Raw genomic sequence first — 20769 nt, 5'->3', positions numbered from 1 at the left:
ATAATGAACTCCATACAGTACAGAGTGTGGTCTGGTGATCACCTTTCAAGACAGCGAGCATACGATTGACCACCATATAATACATAGTCATCTAGTGTTTGATATACAACATAGAGTATCCTAGAGACTCATATGCAATTCAGAGAGCATTCAAAAGGACCACCACGCAATGGAAAGAACAGCCAAGTGATGGTCAAAAAATGAAAAGACCAGTGAAGTCACATACCAAGCCTAGACTTAGGCTGCACTTTTTACAGATTTCCTCCACCCATTACACCAAGGGATGAACACATACAAAACACACCAAAAGTTGGTTTACATGTACACACAGCTACTTAATTACCCAAGGGAACTGAATTTAGATAACATTTCGCTCTACTTCAACCACATGTTAAGGGTAGTTTGAGAATTTAAATGTTTTGTGGCTAGGAAGAAGATGGAGGGATTTCCATAGAGTGTGTGCAGGCTTAGAAAGGTCCCGTTGTTAATAAAAGGAGCAAGTGCCAGGCACTGTACAGTATATATCAGCCTTATTCACAAGCCCCTGTGTCTTCCCAGCCCCATCCCCACACTTCATCTGCAGCCCCCCACCACCTGACCCATGTCTCTCTAGCCCAGCCAACACTTACTGGCTGCATACTGTTCTTCTTCCCTGACGGCTCAGGCCCAGCTCCTCTATGATCCAGCGGCATAATGTCACACATGCTGTGCGGGCTGCCGGGCTCTCTCTCTCTCTGCCTGTGCCCTGCTTGCAGTAGCGGCAAGGGGGACACATGCACTGGGATCCCGAGATTCCTGAGAGGCCCGGGCCCTTTGGATCTCATGGCCTGATACAAGTGTCCCCTTTGTATCCCCCTGTTGCTGGGCCTGCATGCAGTGTTCCATGCACGTTGGCCACAATTGCACTGTTTGCATGAGAATAAAGGTGGATATTCCCTTGTATGCATGAACCTGTACCACCCCTATCCATCCACTAGTGGTCATCATGATCAGCACAGATTGGCACCAACCCTATATTCAGATCTGATATCAGGCTGATCTCTGCATAGACTGTAATTACACCTACAAACCCACACAAAACCCTCATTCCACTCAACGTACATGTGAGCACCCCTTTGCCACACAGTTATGCCCCTTCAGCTGCAAATGGAGATATGACTGACTTGCATAGACCCTGGATTGCCCGTACTTGCTCTTGGTTGCATGGTCTTGGCTACAGACCATGTGCTGTGATAAAAAAATCACAAAGTCCATCTACAAAATGAATATGTGTAACTCTGCCACAGGTCCCCCAGTTGCCCAACGAGGGTTACACATGAATCTTTTCATTCTCACAAGGTTGATTAGTAGCAAAAATATAATGATGTTCCCACGTGTAAACAGTGTCTTTCTGTATTTGTTTAATTATTGCACAGCAGTTACACCTTGAATTCAGATGCAGTCGCGGTCACACAGTACATACATTATTAACATGCTGTCTGCTCAATAGTCAGTTCAACTGTGCTTGGGATCTCTCTGGCAGGGTAGCGTTCTCCAGGATGTTGGAGGGACTGGTGCCTAGTGGGAACGGACAGGGCTTGGCTACTCTTACTCTGGAGAGCAGCGTATGGGCTTCTGACATGCGCACCCTGCTGCCTTGTTGTCCTGTCCTGCAGGCTGAAGTTAGCTTTGGCACGTCTTCTTTGTTTAATAATACAGAGAATGGCTACAAAGAGCAGCAAGGTGGCAGCAACACTGGCGATGGAACCAATGAGAATCTCCACGTGTCCTGATAATGAGTAGATTTCTATTGTAGATGAAAAGAAAACAAGTGGTAGCAAGGTCTGAAAATGGATGCAAGGCATTACAGACAGGGAGACCTTACTTGTAAGTAAGATAAAATGCAGCTCAGACATATGATACATTCACACAAGTAGTAGAGGTGTAAGGAACAGGCACTGGTGCCGCTGTAAGAAAGGAATTTGTGAAATTGAGTTGAGTGTACAGGAAAAAAAAAAAAAAGACCAAAAATAAAAGAAAATGGTAAAATATACTTATTGTCCCCTACATTACAGGGAAGTCTAAAGCTGAGTACACATTTAACGATGTGTACCCAGCCGACCGATCATGCAACGGGACCCGGGCAGGGGTCCCACCATCGGCAAGTGCATACACACTTGCCGATGTTGGGAGCAACAGCGTGGCAGCTTGGGCCATACTGCATTCGGCAACATGACCCTCACTAACGATGTTGCCCGTCACACCTGTATGCAGCGGGAGTGCGCATAGTCAGTGACATTGAGGGTACACACTAGACGCTGTGCCCTATACCGTCTAGTTCACAGGTTCTCAAACTTGGTCCTCAGGACCCCAAACAAACAGTGCATGTTTTCCAGGTCTCCTCACAGAATCACAAGTGAAATAATTAGCTCCACCTGTGGCTCTGTTAAAATGTGTCAGTGAGTAATGAATACACCTCTGTACCTGCTGGGTGACCTGAAAAATGTGACCTGTGTGGGGTCCTGAGGACTGAGTTTGAGAACCTCTGGTCTAGTGTGTACCGGCCATAAAGGGGGAGATTTTCCAAGCCTTCTAAAGAGTGGGCAAGGGGAGAAGTTGCCCATTGCAATCAGCTTCTAACGGTCATTGTATAGAATTGTATTAGACGGAAGCCGATTGGTTACAATGGGAAAACTTATCAACTTTTAGAAGGCTTTATACATTCCCCCCCATCAACAAAAAAAGGCATGGCCTCTTGATTTGTAGGCATTTAAAAGGCACAATGTGGTGGTGGTGGGGGTCTAGGTCAGCATATGGTCATGTAGAATTACTGCAGGGTTGATGCTTTGTGGCCAAGGTGAACCCAGATATATACAAGTTTGTTACCAGTCAGATAAGGGGAGTCAACGCAATTTGTAGAGGCTGCACCAATGAGAAGTTCAGGGGCAGACCAAGTACATAATTGTTACTCTCTGTGCACATACTTCTCTTCCATGATTCAGAACCGCCCACAAATGCCAACGCAGCTGCAAATCGCGAAAATATGTTAATGACTCGCTCACCGTCCAGTGCTTAGAGATGCCCATATCGAATGCAGATCAGGTGGCCATAAGCCTTCTAAGTCTAAGCTGATGGAGACATAGCAGGTCTCCAGACACGCAGGGGGCTCCCCTGCTGCGAGCAAGGACGCAGTGGCTATTTATGCACACCCATAAAACAGTGTTTAAACGTTACCAACATGCCTCTAGGCCCCCAGTTACCTTCCCCAAACGCTGACTACCTATCACTCACTTTGTGATAGAATCCACTGTGCGAGCGTAGTCACAATTCAGCTTTAGTGCATGTGCAATGGTTAACAATCGCTCACTCTGCATAAACATTGGCAATTGCGCCCAGATCTGAATCAGGCCCTAATTTTGGAACAGTGGGAACTGTAGACAAATTGGCAGGAGTTGTCCTATTCTCCTGTTATGACCAGCACTGACCCAGGGTGAGAAGAGCGAAAGGTTTACAGGAGTTTTGTATAGCTTAATGCAGTGGTCGCCAAACTTATTTGGGGTGTGAGCTACTCAAGATAAATGAAACCTCCTGAAGAGCTATTAAAATTGTAAAGAAAATAAAATCTGTAGAGTGTCCACGTTAAAGTGGTCTAGCAACTTACTTTGTATTACTGCAGGTTCTTATGCTGGAGAAATGCCTTGCCTTATCAAGTTAATTAAATCTAGGCAGTGCTGGGCAGGAGTCAGTTGCGGTGTTAGTCATGTACTTTGTCGCTCCGCTGTGGCATCAGTGCTATGGGCAGAGCCACAGGGAAGCGTGTCAGGTGATTGCCGTGGCAGCTATGTCAATCACCTGACGCGGTTCCCCATGACTCCACCCACGGTGTCGACGCCACAGGGGAGCACGGATCAGAGGCCTCATCACTTCCTCATAGTTGACTCTGAGCTACCGAAATTATGACCGCAAGCTACTGGTAGCTCACGACCTACAGGTTGGCGACCACTGGCTTAACGCTTCCTTATTTGACATGAATCATTAAAATTTCTACCTTAAGGTGATGTCTCTTATTGTCTTCTATGCGCTACTCTTGTAACATTTACTAAGTTCATTGCTAATCTAGTTTTTTCAACATGTTTAGAAAAATACTTCAACCTCAGAGAGACAACTTTAGTGTAACTATTAAGGATAACCCAGGTTATGTAGGCATAGAAATAACTGCTGGCTCCTACTCTTGCGCACAGGCCTCAGAAATTCGACATTGCCTATTCTATGTAAAAAGTACTACTATGAGCACCATTCCCAACAGATAAAATGATGGCTGTAACCAGAGGTAAACTGGGATATCAATCTTTCGTCTGTGGGTGGAAGCTCAGCTCATCAATATGCCGATATCTAGAATGGCGGAGAAATCTGTAACAAGTGGGGGAGAGAGCAAGCGCCTAATAGTGTAGTAATCATTGTCCCCTTAGGATAAAACCAAGCTAATAATATGTGTATCAGAGGGATGCTAATGAATAGCTTATCGATAAGGTTCTTTTCCTTCCCAATCTGGTATGTATTCTGGGTTAGACCTCGGGTAACCTCTGCTTCTCCCAATAAGTGCATCCAACCTTTGTGAGAGGAAACAGAGATGGTCCCAGACGTGACAGGCCTATTCTATCACCACAGGCATTTTTGTATTCATATTTTGTAATGGCAAACGAAATCCACATATCATATTTGGACTGTAAGCTCTCACGAGCAGGGCCCTCTGCCCTCATGTGCTTTTCCCTCCCTTTGTGTGCAAGAGCCGATGCAGTTATGGGAACTATGACTGCATATACAACAATGGTTATATGGCTTGTATTGCTTGTTCTGAAATATTTTGTACTATAAGGGGAATGTATAATATAGTGTACTATAAGAGGAGTCTGTAGGAAATATACACCTCCTACATGCATCTATAATCCGAGTGCTGCATTCGAAGATGCATCATTGGATCAATGGTCGCAGCCCAGCCAGTCTGCGTAAGCTGAAGCGATGCATTTCCTGTGCTCGGCAGGCTTTCAAAACGGGGGTGACATGCCCCGAAAAGCAGCAGCATGTCAATCATGCTGCGGATTGTGAGCGATCGCACACACTGGGTGCTGTAAAACCCTTGTAGCGCAATATAAATAAAAGAATGATAATATTAATAAAGTAAAAATATACATATAGTCTTTCTTAAAAAGAACAGTACCTGCAGGCTGAGATGAAATGCATACAGTGCCGGGAGCAGCAGGAGAATGGTCCTCGTACCCACTCAGGCAATGACAAGAATACGTGCCCACTGTATTGACACAATGAGCATTAATACTGCAGTTCTGGAGCCCAAGCTGGCATTCGTTCACATCTTCGTAGACAAAAAAAAAAAAAGAAGGAAATGTTCTATTCAGCTATTGGAAATGCAACACAGTAAGCACAAGTCTTACTAGCAAAACAGACCCTAGACATGGCAAAACTGCTTATAAAACAGGTTTATAAAATTTGTATTCATTGGAAATATAGTGTAACTTGATGACGTGTCTCTTAGCAGGAACGATTTACATTTAAACACCCAAATCATTTGAATTTCAAATATTTTCAGTATTTCTCTACAGAAAAACACATTTTCAGATTTCTTATCTTGCACTTTTTAGAACAGAGAGGAAGACAATATGGCTACTTTGAAATCAATTGTTAATAGAGGAATACACAAGCTGAAACATCATTATGCGAGACTCAGATTTATGCTGCATATGTGGATTTTTTAATCAAGATCGATATTTTCCCCTTTGACAAAGACTAATACGGTAAAAAATATTCTGTGTTTTGATATTTATATTCTTGTGCCTTAGATTTAACAGAAACTGTACATGAAGCTGCCTTGTCTGAAAACAGAGTAGGAAGGGATGGAAAATGTGTCCCAAACTGTATTAGTTACAAACACTGAATTCTTTTGGAAATTTAAAATAGATCATTTCTTGTTGATGAACAGCAATCGGTGACTAAAAACACTGCTGTAAACTATAAACATTCTAGATCACGATCATATAGATCTCGTTTTCTCGGTTCAATCGTTTTTATTAAATTGCAAAAAGGAGAAGGGAAAGGGTACTGCAAGGAGGATGAATAAGGGGATGGTACATTCCCATAGCTTATATATAAAATTCATTGGTCTGTTTGTTTGCCTGTCCGGTTGTGCATTCGGACCCTCTCCTGAACCGGTTGGGATGTAACCAACGCGAGGTGGTCCAGTTGAATCCCAGGCCGGTTTCGGGGGGGGGGGGGGGTTAGGGTCCCGGTTAGGCCTCTCATCGGTGTACGCTGGGCAGTACTTTGATCCAGGGAGCCTGTTCTGGGCCTTCCACTGGACGGATGTGGATGAAAACTTCAGAGTGGTGGCAATTGGTCTGGGGTGCCTAACTTAATAACTTGAATATTTAAATCCGGGCAACATCGGGTGCTTCAACTAGTACATAGTAAATGATCACAAATTGTATGGTTACCATTTCTGATCCATACTAATACTGAATAGAAAGAGCTTTAATATTTAGCTAAAGCCAATATGAAATCTTTCATAACAATAGAAAGTACAGTACCTGCGTGATTGGACATATCCTAATCCCGACTAAGACAGGGATTGCCCTACATTGGTTACAGCCTCTCCCCCGCTACAATTTCTGGAGGTACTGAAAAAAATAAATATGTATCGTAGCACCAATCTCTCACATGTCACGAACTAAATGGTGTTCAGAATTTATGGTGCTAGAAAGAAAGCCTTGTCTCATGCATTATTTATCCCACAAATGCCTGGTTGGGCTCAGATCTGGTGACAGAGAAGGCCATGCCATATGGATGAGATCAGTGATATGTGTCATGTTTGTGCTAAGGAGATCTTGTGATAGAGGATTAGAAGTCGAGGTCCCAGGTTGGGAAAGGAACCGGAGGCAAGGGGCTTGGATGTATGTCCTCCTCATCCACAAGTACCTGATGTTGGCAAGACCTGACCAAAGGCGCGGAATCTAACCTACTGGGAGGTATTCACCAGTGACCCCATCCAAATCGGGATTTGGGTTTAAGCTGCACCCAGCAGGCAGGTCGCGCCCCTTTGGTCAGGTATCCGGCACAAGTGGGAAACAGAGGAACACAACCACAGGTAAAGCACAGGAGAAAGGCACTAGGAGTCGGTACTTGGATAATGTACTGAGTACACACACTGGATTAACACTAGGAAGAAATCACTAGGAGGGAGCATGAGACCTGAAACGCTGCAACAGCAAGTATTCACTGGAAGAGCAACGTTGTACAGGCAACTTCCTGTTGTTCAGAGCCAGCTAAATACCCTAAGGTAGCGGTCCATTGGAGGACAGTGTAAGCCGACAGCAACCAATGCTACCATTGGGTAAAGGGCTAAATCAGGTGATTTAGACAGTCATGGCTGCATGCATGACTGTAACCATAGGAACTAAATCACGGAGCAACACATGGATGGCCTAGCGCAGAGGTTCTCAAACTCGGTCCTCAGGACCCCACACAGGTCACGTTTTCCAAGTCACCCAGCAGGTGCGCAGGTGTACTCATTACTCACTGACACATTTTAAAAGATCCACAGGTGGAGCTAATTATTTAACTCGCGATTCTGTGAGGAGATCTGGAAAACATGCACTGTTTGGGGTCCTGAGAACTGAGTTTGAGAACCTGTGTCCTGGCGGACCCTAGGCATAATCTTTAGTGCGTCGCTCGCCGCCACACCTGGCTTCTGACTGCTCGAGAGGTCAGGGGAAGGAACGTCCGATCCTAGGCCACAACCTGACAGTACCCCCCCCCCTTTCAGGGTGGACTCCTCTTAGCGGTTTAAAAATATATATATTTAAAATTGACAATGCATGCTGCCATATTACATTAAAAATGTAAGCCAATGTTAGACTGGAAACTGAAAATGCCCACGTCAAAAGCCAACAGATGTAGTAGGGATGCTCTGTGAAGTGAAAGTTAATAGAATAAGCATAGCCATAATATTACACTCCACATACGCACATTTATGTAAGGATTAGTTACAATCTTCAAAAGATTAAGCAAAATATTTGAAATAATTGAGTACCTAAGTATCATCTGGGGCAGATGCCATTTTTTTTTTAACCTATCAGATATAACATCATAATTACCTATGTATGAATGCTGGAGCAAAACCCATGGCGTTCTAGAATCCAATAAAAGTGCCATTTGCTGATGGGGAGTTCATAATGGGTTCACGGACATTGGGCAGAGAAAATGGTTCATCAAAGGCTGCAGCTCATATGTTACATTTATAAGGGGAAAATTGCACAATATAGGGTTTTTCAACTCTAGAAACGGTATCTATAGCTTCTGTGGTTCTCAAACTCGTTCCTCAAGGCACCCTTAACAGTCCAGGTTTTAGAGGTATCCCCATGCTTGTGCACAGATGGTATAATCAAAATGACTGAGGAAAGAATTAAATCATCTGTGCAGGGATAGCTTTTAAAACCTGGACTATTAGGGTCCCCAAAGGACAAAGTTTGAGACCACTACTATAGAGGGGATTGAGGTTGCGAGAATCCTGTTGTAAAGCCCTGAGTAATAGGTATGGAAAGTTGTTGCAATATTTAAAGTTTGATTGGTTTATCGGTCATATTATCTATAATACAAAAGCAGAACTGTGGACATTTGTTCCTCCATAAAGACTCTTGATAATAGTTTACCACATTTACTTTCCCATTGAAAGTATTTAGGAGTATAAAAGTAATTTTGAGGACTGGTGAGAGAGGAGATATTTCACTTATAGACATTTAGGAGGACTGAGGTTGAGGATTGTTAACAATAAGGAGATTGTAAGATTTTGGATGTTTGTTAGAAGTGTTTGACTTTAGCTAAATATTTGTAGGGAACAGTGAGAAGGCTTTTGGAATTATCACTTTGGATCTAGGGCCACGTTTAAGTCCACTGCTAAAATTCTAAATTTCTTTACAGAGGCTAGAAGGGATAATAAATTAGCCGAGATAACAGGTCTAAAATATGGGATGGATTACTCCAAATCTTCAGCTTCCAAGAGCAGCAGTGGCTAAGATGGGAAAAGCATGGCCACCCAAATGGGTAGACATTGAGTGGTTCCGAGTTGCAACTATACATCTTATTAAATAGATTTAGTTTTGAGCTGTGCTCTTTCAAGGAAACATTACAGAGGCAGTAGGTGATCCAGCCAAAGTCAATAATTATCTTCAGGACTGTTTAATATTTGTGTTTATTAAGGATAATTGCATTTGTGTTTACAATGTATCCTTCTATAAGTCTTCTATTGTATTTCTGAGGACAATTGTCATAACATCTAATTTGTTTGATTACTGTAGGGTGTGGTTAATTTTACTCTGGCCTTATACTTTAATAGCAAAAGTGATCTCCTGAATGTTAGTCTGATAATTTCTCTCTGAGGGCTAACACTCTGTTCCCAACTGTAGTGAACTCTGCTGGTAATGTGCCAATTTCCTCTTTCATGTATGTGAAAGCTGCATCCATACAGCTTTTAATTTCTGAGCCATTTGAGAGAAGACCTTGAAAAAGAGTCCTATTCATCATCAGACTGTTCTCAAACTGACTTGATTGCGTTATAGCACTGTGCCTTAGTCTCACCATCTAAAGCAGGTGGAATCATCAGGTAGTGCCATAGAGTGGTTGAAGCTGGTGTACTTTGTGGACCTTTGAGTTCGAAGAGGTTTTTTTTTCCCCCCCTTGCTCTTTTATGGTCGTTCCCCATACTGTTTGATATAGAAAAGCAGAACTGTCTGTCCATTCATACTAGTCCTCAGATAAGGGCCACCATTCAGAACAACATGTGAGCCATGTGGACACCACAAAATTAATTTCCTAATGCACTTTAGTTCAAAATGATCTTTCAATACAGCAAGAACTAATGCTAAAGGTGCCCAGAGAAGTATTCTGTGTATGATGTTGGGCCAAGATTGCTACTGTAGAGTAAACATGCCAAAAGTTTATCTGCTGCTTGATCAGCGAGATGCAAAAGATAGAACACAGGGGTAGTTGGGTCTGAGCACTGTGCTTCTAGTGGTTATGTCAATGGTAAAGTTGTTTTAGTTGTATGTTACCCCTCCGTTTTGTTCATTGAACTTGCTTAGTTCCTCCCAGGACACTTACAATAGGGGTGATGGCATGACGTCGAACAGATCCAATTGAATTTTTGTCACATTATACAATTATTGTCTCCTCTGGGGTACTTGAAAAGAAGATCTAGTGCTATCAAAAAAGTTTCTCTAAACCAAGAGCAGCACTGATATACTGTAGGGCGGAAACATCCAGTTGGCCTTTATGGTACTTGCCAGGTGTGCCAATCAGGGAGTTGCCTTGCTCACTCCAGGGGTGTCGAGAAGGGGGGCGGGTACTCTTCACTCGGGCCTGTTAGAGGCCAGGTTCCTACTGTCTGCCCCGTAATAGAATGCGATACTTTAGGCATGGAGATAGAGGACTTACATATACTGCAGCAGCAGTCAGTCTTCTCTCACTCTGCATTATGTGCAGGGGGGGAGGGGGGTGATCGCACTCTCTCAGCTTAGATCTTTTTCTTTTTTTTGTAAGGAGGGGTCAGGTCACACCCTGTCCAAGTACTGGGACTCCGAAAAGCTGTCGAGGCCCAATGCTGTGGGTGCAACATCATGACGCAGCTAGTAAAAGTTTTAGTTAGACAAGTCCTTCACTTTGGGGTTGATGTATCAAGCAGTGAAAAGAGCAGAGCAGTGGGTGAAAGGGAGCCTCCCCCTTCACGGAGGGAGCTTTGTCTCGCAATACAAGGATGGCCTCATCTCGTGTTTGTAAGAGATCCCCCATGGACCCCACTGTGCTTGCTATTGCAGGTGGGCTACCGGTCATGCAAGTGCATCACAACAGGGAGCAGGGCCACTCCATTTTGGCCATGGCTACAGTATGTCCAGGGCAGGAGAGCCCATATATATATATATATCTGCATGAAACACCCCATTAGCTAGCCAGCAGAGACCCAAGCAGTGACAGTAATGGATACCAGGCAGTGGCAGCAGTGGGTACCAACACCTAGAGGCAGGCTGACCCAGTGGTCTCCACAGAGTCTGGAATAGACCCAGGTACAGAGTGTTGCTCCTACCGCAAAGTCCAGGTTACTGTTGTGCAGTGAGGTCAATGGTTGGGGAGGCACAAATAGAGATGGGTCTGAGTGCTGGGAGCCTGTCTCACCCCCTACTCACTGTAATTCCCCCCTCACTACACTAAGCCTCAGTGTACATTGATTCTCCTACCTACATCACTGTCTTCTCTTGCTGCTGCTGACCATTACATCTCCGTACATTGCAGTTCACTTTCTGGTCACTTGGCACATTCAAGGTGTTCATCATTACTCAAGGCACACCCCCATACTCAGAGGCATGCCTCTATTAGCATTCTGTGCAGCTATAACCCCCCCCCCCAATCATCTGCAAGCAGTGTGTCTATACAGAAGAGAGGCTGAGCTGTTCCTGCCTCACCTCTCCAGGCAGTCCCAGGAAGCTCCACAAAGCTGGTGAGTGTTAACTATTAAAATTATTACAACAAACAATGAAGATGTTTATAAAAGTTATACATATCTTCTTTGTATTATTCTAATCATTTTTATATCAAATCTCAGGAGTATGACAGGAAAGGCTCTGCCTACCCTGACTGCACATCCTTGTTATTGTGCCAGTGAGACTCCGCTAGCATCACCTCAGCTCCCCTGCCCCAGCGGCCTATCACCCAGTGCTCTGTCTGCTCTGCTCCTACTCAGACCACACAGATAAAATGCTTCCCAACCAGCTCCAGCCATGCTCCCAGCACCATGGCCTCCAACTCCAGGAAGAGGAGACAAGTGGAACCAGGAGCTTCCCTACCAGCCATTGGACAAGCTGCCCCTGCGTCCCCTCCTACAGTAGAGACAGTACTTAGAGACTCTCAGATGGACTCCCTGCCAAGCTCCGGTCACCACCATGTTCCCTTGACAGCCTCATGCTAGGTACACACTGGGTGATATCTCGGCTATTCAATTGAACAGTTGATATATAGCAGACGCGCTTTGGTGGGTGTGTACTCCAGGTATGTCTGTGAATGACGTCGTTCACAGACATCACGTCGGCTGTGCAGCACAGCCAATGGGCGATATATCTGCAGATATAGTGGCGCATCTGGCTGTGTGTACGGGCGGTCTGCCAACTGCCCGCACACTTGCTGCAGTGACTGACATCACAGCTGGGTGGGCAAATTCATATGCCAACCCAGCTGTGATGTCAGGATGACATGTCGAGCAGCCAATCGGCAAGTGTGTATACTTACCTGAAATGGCAGTTCGGTTGGCGCCAGCCCTCAAGTTGTCCTAATGTGTACCCAGCATAAGGCAGCAGTAGCCGCTGACACTGAGCAGCAGCACCGCTCTACAATACACACGCGCGGAGGGAGCGCTAACATCCTGCGCTACCAAATACGGTTTCCCCCTACATTTAAAAAAAAAAAAAAAAAGTAAAATAAAGAAAAAGAAGAAAGTCACCCGGCCCCACAGTCTCCAGCCCACTGGGAATCTTTTCCGGTGAGCCCTATGGCAAATGTGCCCCTTACCTCCACAGTAAGTAATGAGAAACGTAAAAAGATGAATATTCCTCCATAATGTAGTTTTGCATGTTATGGGCTTCATCTGATGATTGGATAAAAGTAGAGCATATTATATTTATATATATATATATATATATATATATATATATATATATATATATACATATATATATATATATATATATATATATATATATATATATATATATATTAATGCAAGAACATGTAACTTACCTTCAACTGAGAAGGACACCAACGCAGCACTGAATGACCCTAGAGGATGGCTTTTTAGTGCATTTAGTTGAGTTTTCAGGAAGTTTTTCATTGCTTTCCCGCCGTGTTTCAGATGCAGCCAAAAAGTCAGAATTACTCGGCTTATATTTGTCCTGCAAATGAACATTCTATTTATATATAGCACCTTAGTGTGGTTAGTTTATGCAAATTACAGGTTACCTGAAGTTGCTTTGCAAAGATACACAAAAACATTCATAAAACATTATTGCAAAGCCACCTTTGATTTACAATAAAGCCAGTTATTATAGAGCAAAGTTATAAAACTTGAAATAACTGAAGTACTTTAGTACACAGAAGCAAAAAGTTGTTTAAGCAGTAGCTGTATTGTCATTTACTATAGACTATTTGAATTGAATTTTACAGGTCACTTGTTATACTTGCGCCTTTACAGGTCACTTGTTATACTTGCGCCGAGATTTCGGCGCCAGTATTCAGATCGTCTGCATCCCGCACGCCGGGATGCCGACTACATCCCCTTTAGAACACCAACAGGAATCATTGTTAAAAGGCTGATTTTACATTGGTTACTGTTGCTGTTTTAGCAAAGTTTGACAAACTGTGGGTTAGTAAATCTGCTACTATTTGGTGTCATTCTGATCCGAAGGTTTTCACCTTGGCTTGTACCTGATCATCCTGTTGCATGTATCTTTGATTTTCCTGCTTCGCTACCAAATCCAGCCTGCTGACTACTCTCATCTATCATTTATTTATTACCAGTTATTATATAGCGCTCACATATTCTGCAGCACTTTACAAAGAATATTTTGGCCATTCACATCAGTCCCTAACCCAGTGGAGCGTACAATCTAAATTCCCTACCACATGCTCACATGGGTTAATTTTGTTGGGACCCAGCTAACCTACCAGTATATTTTTGGAGTGTGGGAGGAAACTGGAGTACCCGAAGGAAATCTACACAAGCACAGGGAGAATATACAAACTCCACACAATTAGGGGCCATAGTGGGGAACCCACGACCTCAGTGCTGTGAGGCAGTAATGCTAACTATTACACCATCTGTGCTGCCCTATCATGCTTTGAAACAACTCAGGGTTCGGCGACCTTCGTGCTGCATCCTGTGTGGAGTCCCCAATGAAAACCTATAGTACTGTTCTTCGGAATCCATGCCTCTGTTATTGGTTGTGTCAATATCAGCTCATAGACCGAAATCAAATTTCAGTTCTGAATTGTAACCGACCATTTGAATGCCATGCACAGTATGGCAGCTTTCCACCAGAAACCATTCACTGCTGCTCTGCTACATGGAGCAACAGGAAATAGGATATACCTCACAACTTCCTACCCAATCAGGACCAAGTTTTCCCAATTGGGATAAAGGGATGGAATCCTGAAATCAGTACTATCCCATCTAAATCAGGACAGTTGGGAGGTATGCTTTTTGACTGGTCCCTAGCAAACAATAAGAGCTTGTATCATCAGTACTGCACTAAAAGTCATTGGTCAAGAGGAGTCAACCCATCCAGTCCTCCTCAATAGAGTGCTCTAGCCTGGGGACCAGCAGCTCTGCAGTAGACTATAGGCATTAGCCTGTGCCAGAGTCTACTGTGCACATGCAGATCACCGGGGAAATGGTGCGGCAGCCATTTTCCCAGTGATTTCACCACTGCATATGTGCAAAACGATTTGTATGGCGATGCTATCGCGGGACTCTAGAGAGGCAAGTATTGAATAAATGGGTGCAGGGTGTGTGGTATGTGGCCCCCATGGACCCATGTGCACCGCACTCCCTGCACCCATTATAAATATGCCCCTGAATGAATGGTTTGTCCTCCTGGGCTACAACATGATACAACTTATAAAGGCTCCAGGGCCCCTGGCTTTAGATATTGAAAAAGGTACAAGCGAGGGACCACTTGCAGGGAGTTACTCTAGATGTGGACATCGCCTGAAAGGAATGCTATAACCCTATTTTAATATAAACTAACAACACTCCTTCAGAGGACTTTGTTTATTGATCGGATAACTGGTGAGGTGGGACTGTCAAAGGGCCGGTCTGTGTATCTCCAGCGCTTACATCAAAAAGGAGAGGAGATAGAGACCTGCTGAATATACCGGCTTGCAGAGTGCTCTACCTGCAGTGTTGTATGGGGCTGTCACATGCTGATGGAATTATTGCCCAGGAAAAAGGCTAGTATGGGATCGCCCACATCGATGTTCTGCGATCCGTCGCCGGATCGCAGACATTTGACATGTTTAATGTCCGCGATTTGACAATTGCAATCATTTTTTGATCGCGATCGTCAAAATCCAACATGTTGGATTTTTGCGATCCTGCAATGCCAGGTTGCAGCATCGCGGGATCACAGCAATCCATCTCTGATGTATGGGAGCCATAAGGGAATGCATTATTTCTTATAATACACAACAATGATCATGATTACCTAAAATGCAAGCACTGCTTCCAACACTCACACTGTAGACATTTATAGGAATTTAGATATGACCGCTTATCTTTATACTGTACAAATGCATACCTACGAACACATGCAATGACTATAAATACTGAAACGTTGGGACAGAAAACAGTACAGAAAACCTTTATACATGTAAATCTTAACTGACAATACGCTAGTAATTAGGGCTACACACAGCTCATATGATCTATATGCAATTCAGAATTACGATAACTTACCATCTGATTTCTTTTGGCATGAGTGAGTTTACTCCATTGGGGAAATAAATAATCCTATCTGTAATCTGTAAAACACAAAACAAAATAAATAAGTAATTTAAAACAATGTCAGCGACATTAGTTTATGGATGATCTTACCCATTAGCTTGATTATAATAATACAACCAAAAATATAAAGTTTTTTTTTTTTTTTTACCTTTTTGCTGACCGACTCAACAAGCTCTTTTTCCAGTCCCCTCAAAATAATATTTTTGTGCTCAATTTCAGCAGTAATTGCAAATAAGGAGTCTGTATGAATTGAAAAATTTAAATGTTTAAACTACCTTACAGAAAAAAAAAAAAAAAAAAGTTTATAACATACTTTGTGTCACCTAAATTAACAATGTGGTTTTTCAAAGACAAGTTTTTTTTAATTAAATTCTACTTTATTTTTTTTAAAGAAATATTTATTGAAACACCATGAAAACAAAATCGTACCAAAGTACATTTGCAAATAGAGTAACATAATACATAGAAACAAATACATCCAATTCCAATGATAAGGACTCACAGCGCAGCTGTGGATAGTTAAACAATCAGCATAAACAATAAACTAGTAAAATACAGTTCTTGTGAAAAAAAAAAAAAAAAAAATCCCAGAAAGCTCTGGTCACAAAACAAAAGATAAAAGTGTAAAACTAATCTGTGGTGCTACCTCTCAAAAAAAAAAAAAAAAATAATTGACCAATCTGCAGTCTGCATCCAAAAGACTTTATTTATCTTTAAAGAAGCGCGGCTGCGGGACCAACAAACCAAGAGGGGAGGGGGGGGGGGATGAGAAAAGGTAGGTGTCAACCCCTTAAAAATTCAATCGAATAGGAGGGTCCTCCGATATCATCTGAAGACAGTACCATTGGGCAAATTTCAGTGACTTGTAAATTCTACGCCTTTGATCCAAGGTCAAGGTCCCAATATAACTTTCCCAAATTTGAAAAAATTTTGAAACACAAGTTTCTTTCTCGAGTATAGTTTAGATCCAGCCATGTTAAACTGTGGTGGGATTTACAAACTCTCAAATGGTATTCAGACAATAGGATAATACCTAAAGGTCTGAAAATCAAAAAACACCCATCATGTTACCACAATAACAGTAAATTTACAGAGGCATGGGGTAACATACTACAAGAATGCTCTTAAAGACTAATACAATTACTTGTCGAAACACACACAAATCAGTTTACGGAGCTTAATGGAAATATACAACAATTATACTCACTCCTAACTCCATATGAAGAAGATCCTGAGTTTTTGACACTAACTTAATTAATTACAGATAAAATAAACAAAAAAAGAGGACAAGATAATTTCCATCAAAAAGAAGATCTTAAGAGACAAATATGGGATAAGCAACAAAACATTGCAATTAAATTCAAATAATTTGAAATCCAGGATACAGGATCCACTTAAAACCAGACTAAAATAAACAAGGCATAGGGGGAAGGGGGGTAAACTTCCGATACAGGGTACTCCAATATATAAAAAATTGAATCTCACCTAACAGGAGAATCAAAATAATGGCCTGATTCAGAGCCGGACGCTATTTGCGCTCGCTCGTTCAGAAAAAGGGGCTGGCTATTTAAATGAACCGTTCGCTCTTTGCGGTCTGTTCACGCCTCTATGTCTGAACGAGCGAACAAAACATGCAAACGTAATTTTGAAAAAAACGCCCCCTGGCAGCTCGCATCATACGTCATGTCCGCTATTTATTAGATTAATCGAGTACATCGAAAGGCGTCTGAACTGCTCGCTATTCTTGTGGTTGGTTTTTCCTACCACAATCATGCGAGCAGTTCTGACTATAAAACAACCAAGTGACGTGGTCAATGACGCTGCTTTGTTAATTATGCACACCCTTAAAACGCCCGTTTTGACCTTTAAGCACGCCTGCATTCGGATCTCCACTCCCCGTTTTCAAGCACCTTCCCCTGTTACCACCCACAAACTCCTCATTCTGTCACTCAAAATAGCAGGCATTTGCTATTTAGCGAGCACATGATTTTCGGCCGCACTGACTGGTTCGCGCATGCGTATTAAAATCCGTACGCATGCGCAGTTGTGCGAACATCGGTAGGAACGAACGAGCGGCCACTTACGAGCGGCTCTGAATCAGGCCCGAAGATTCATGCGCAAAACAAAATCAAATATAAGAACTACAATACACACATTCACGCCACCCCGACCTCCTCGACTAGTTCTGATACTACCACTTGCAGTGAATTCTCATTTTCAGTACTCGAAATAGAGGAAGATCCTGACCATAATTTGGCCAGATTATCATTAGAAAGGGGCTGGTTAGACATAGAACCTGAACTCCTTAATTTGACCACCCACGTGACTCATAAAGATACAATACCGGCACTAAATACTGATTACCAGGTAACCACAAATGTGGAATTGAACAAACAAACAGCTATGTCTAATCCACCATGTGTATATCCCCTTTTTTAGGACAGCTGGGAGGTCCACACCAGACCAATCCACTATCGAAACAAACAAAGTTAGAAGAGGGTGCAGGGGAGGGGACATCAGCAAAAAACCAGGACAAACACAGGCACAATCAGAGGATAGGGCATCTTTAACCTGAGCACATTTACATTAACAAACAACCATATATCAGTACTAGACAAGGGACTAAAGTTTGCCCCTACCACTCAGCCTAACAAATTCAACACTTATTTAGATGTACACAAATTTGCTAGGAAGCTGACTCTCAAAAGATTCTTTCATCAAAAACCCTTACCTCAGTACCAACCAACTGAGGATGCATTTTTACATACAGGATTCCAACCCCCCTCCAGATTCTATCCCATCCAGGCCACAGGCAATCATATTACAACATTTACCACCATGCTAGCTAAGGAACTTGAACATCTATGTGATAAAACATCTAAATCCAACTTAAAACACAAGAATTTAAGTAAGAATGAATTAGCAGCACTTGAGGAGTTAAGACACAATACTGACATAATTATCAAGCCAGCAGATAAGGGGGGTGGTATAGTGATTTTAGACAGAGTTAAATACATTCAAGAGGCACAGAGGATCTTACATGACTCTTCAACATACAAATTACTACCCTGCGACCCCACGAAAGAGTATCAACACGAACTCAGGTTATTATTGAAGGAGGGTCTGGACAAAGGGATTCTTAATCAGAAGGACATGGGCCCTCATTCAGAGCCGCTCGTTAACAACAGTACGCTCATTGCGTTCCGATGTTGACTAACCGCGCATGCGTCGGTGTAACACTGTGCATGTGCGTACGGCAGATTGCGAGTTTTTTGGGACTCGTTCCTAAAATAGCATACAGGAAGTGACATGTCAAATGTGATTGACAGAACAGGGCGTTTTAGGGTGTTGACGGGGGTGGAGATGGAAAAACGCAGGCGTGGTGAGACGTTTTTGGGGCGTACATACATTAGCAGATGCGAGCGTAAAATGTGTTCGGACCGACTCATACGTCACTGGATGATCCTCTTTCCCTTCCAAATGCTCGCACAGCTTAGGGTCTGGATTACTCGACCACATTGGCGATGGCCTTCTCCTCCGTCCCGGGACTCCACGATGTTGTTGCGATTAATCGCGGGAGGGCAGAAAAGCAATTAGTGTTGGATTGAGAACCGGCTTGGTATGTGTTTTGAAATCAGTTTTTTGGGATAGCACAAAACCGTACGCAGGTGGAACTCAGAGCTGCTAATGTCAGGATGACACAATCAATTTGCGTACATTTGTGGGGGTTTATTTTGCCCTCAATTTGGTGGTTAGGGCCTATTGTAACAATAATGTCATCATGTTTTAAGTTTCGCACCATTTTATTTGTGCCTCTTGAATTTGCATCGTTATATGAATTTTTAAACGTTCCTTAAAGAGCCCATTTTTTTTTTTTTTTGTGCGAGTTTTTGCCTTTTGGTCCAGGATTAAATGTAACCCATTTGTACAATAATTTCACAATCCAATGTCATTTTTTTTTTTACAATTTATTGCTCAAACAAAAAAACAAAATAAAAAAATATTGGGGACATCTTTTTTGCCCAAAGATATGTTCCAAAATCAAACAAATTGGCCCAACATAACTGTTGACATAAACATACAACAAAAAAATAAAAACATTTCACAAGAAAGGAGAGGGAAGTTTTGACCAGAAAGGAATATGAGGCAAGCACAGAAGGATTGTGGGAAAAGTCACCATTGCTGTCACCGTTTTTTCACCCGTTTGGATGGGGGAGGGAGGGCGCCAGACCGGGTCCGGGATGTCATCGGGCTGGCCTGTCCAGAGGCAGATGTTGTGGCCTCTGGACTAGGCACAGGGCTAGGCACATTTGGAGGATTGGCTGATGTTGTGCCAGAGGTGGAGGATCCTGATGTTCCGGCAGGAAGGGAGGTCGGCTCCACCATGTGCTGGCGAATGAGCTGCTCCAGGGCAATGGCGATGCGGATGTTGGCCCTGGTATTTTCCGTCAGGGCCTGACCAATGGTCACGTTGGCCGCAGCATTTTGCTCCAGGGCCTCAGCCACCCGTAGCAGACTGGCGTCCATCCTCTGCAGAATCTCCGTATGGGAATCCGATTTGAAATTCTGTGAGGAGGGCCACTGCCTGCGAGGGTGATTGCCCTGGACTGGCTTCTGCAGGGTCCTCAGCCGGATGTACTGGTTCCTCCCCTGCAGAGCCAGCAGAAATTCGGCGGCCAAGGCTCCCCTCTGGAGCAGACTCATCCGCCTGTGTCTCTGTTAGGATAAAAGAGAAAAGCCACACATTAGAATCTACATATTGGCACAATAACATTTCAGAGTTGATGACATCCAAAGATTTACCTGGGACAACATGAGGAGCTGCAAAGTCTGGCATGTCCGTATCCATGTTGGACACGCCAAACACCTCCACAGGCTGCACACACCCCTGTGCCAGCTCTTCTAAATCCGTCAACTCCAATGACACAGGGGTGGGACCCCCACCTGTCCCCCTTGCATGCCTAGCCCTGTCCGCGAGTTTTTGCTTTAGTTGATATTTGAAGTCGCCCCATCTGTGGGAAAAAATGGAAGCCATTATCCTTTGGTTTAAAAGTTTTTAGGGGGGGCAAGGGTTTACTTACCGCCGTTTGACATCCCGGGCTAGACGGACATAATCACCCACCCTATTGACAGCAACGGCTACCTCTTCCCACATTCTCCACTTCTGGCTTAGACTCATA

At 43.3% G+C, this 20769-nt stretch overlaps 1 protein-coding gene across 2 annotated transcripts in view; it reads right to left on the bottom strand.

The window, feature by feature from the left end:
- Positions 1 to 1383: 1383 nt before the first annotated feature.
- Positions 1384 to 20769, bottom strand: part of LOC148518174 (uncharacterized) — a 54856-nt gene continuing 35470 nt past the window's right edge. For both annotated transcript variants that reach the window (XM_088477493.1, XM_088477494.1), the window contains 5 exons: positions 15738 to 15829; positions 15542 to 15606; positions 12829 to 12980; positions 5198 to 5350; positions 1384 to 1786 (listed from right to left, as the gene is read on the bottom strand). In XM_088477493.1, the coding sequence (XP_088333619.1) occupies positions 1467 to 1786; positions 5198 to 5350; positions 12829 to 12980; positions 15542 to 15606; positions 15738 to 15829 (782 nt within the window). In that variant the 3' untranslated portion in view covers positions 1384 to 1466. The remainder of the gene's footprint in view (positions 1787 to 5197; positions 5351 to 12828; positions 12981 to 15541; positions 15607 to 15737; positions 15830 to 20769) is intronic.

This window comes from Taudactylus pleione, unplaced genomic scaffold (assembly GCF_031769625.1).
Source record: "Taudactylus pleione unplaced genomic scaffold, aTauple2 ptg000201l, whole genome shotgun sequence".
Taxonomy (NCBI): Eukaryota; Metazoa; Chordata; class Amphibia; order Anura; family Myobatrachidae; genus Taudactylus; species Taudactylus pleione.
This window is presented reverse-complemented; position numbering and strand designations above follow the sequence as displayed.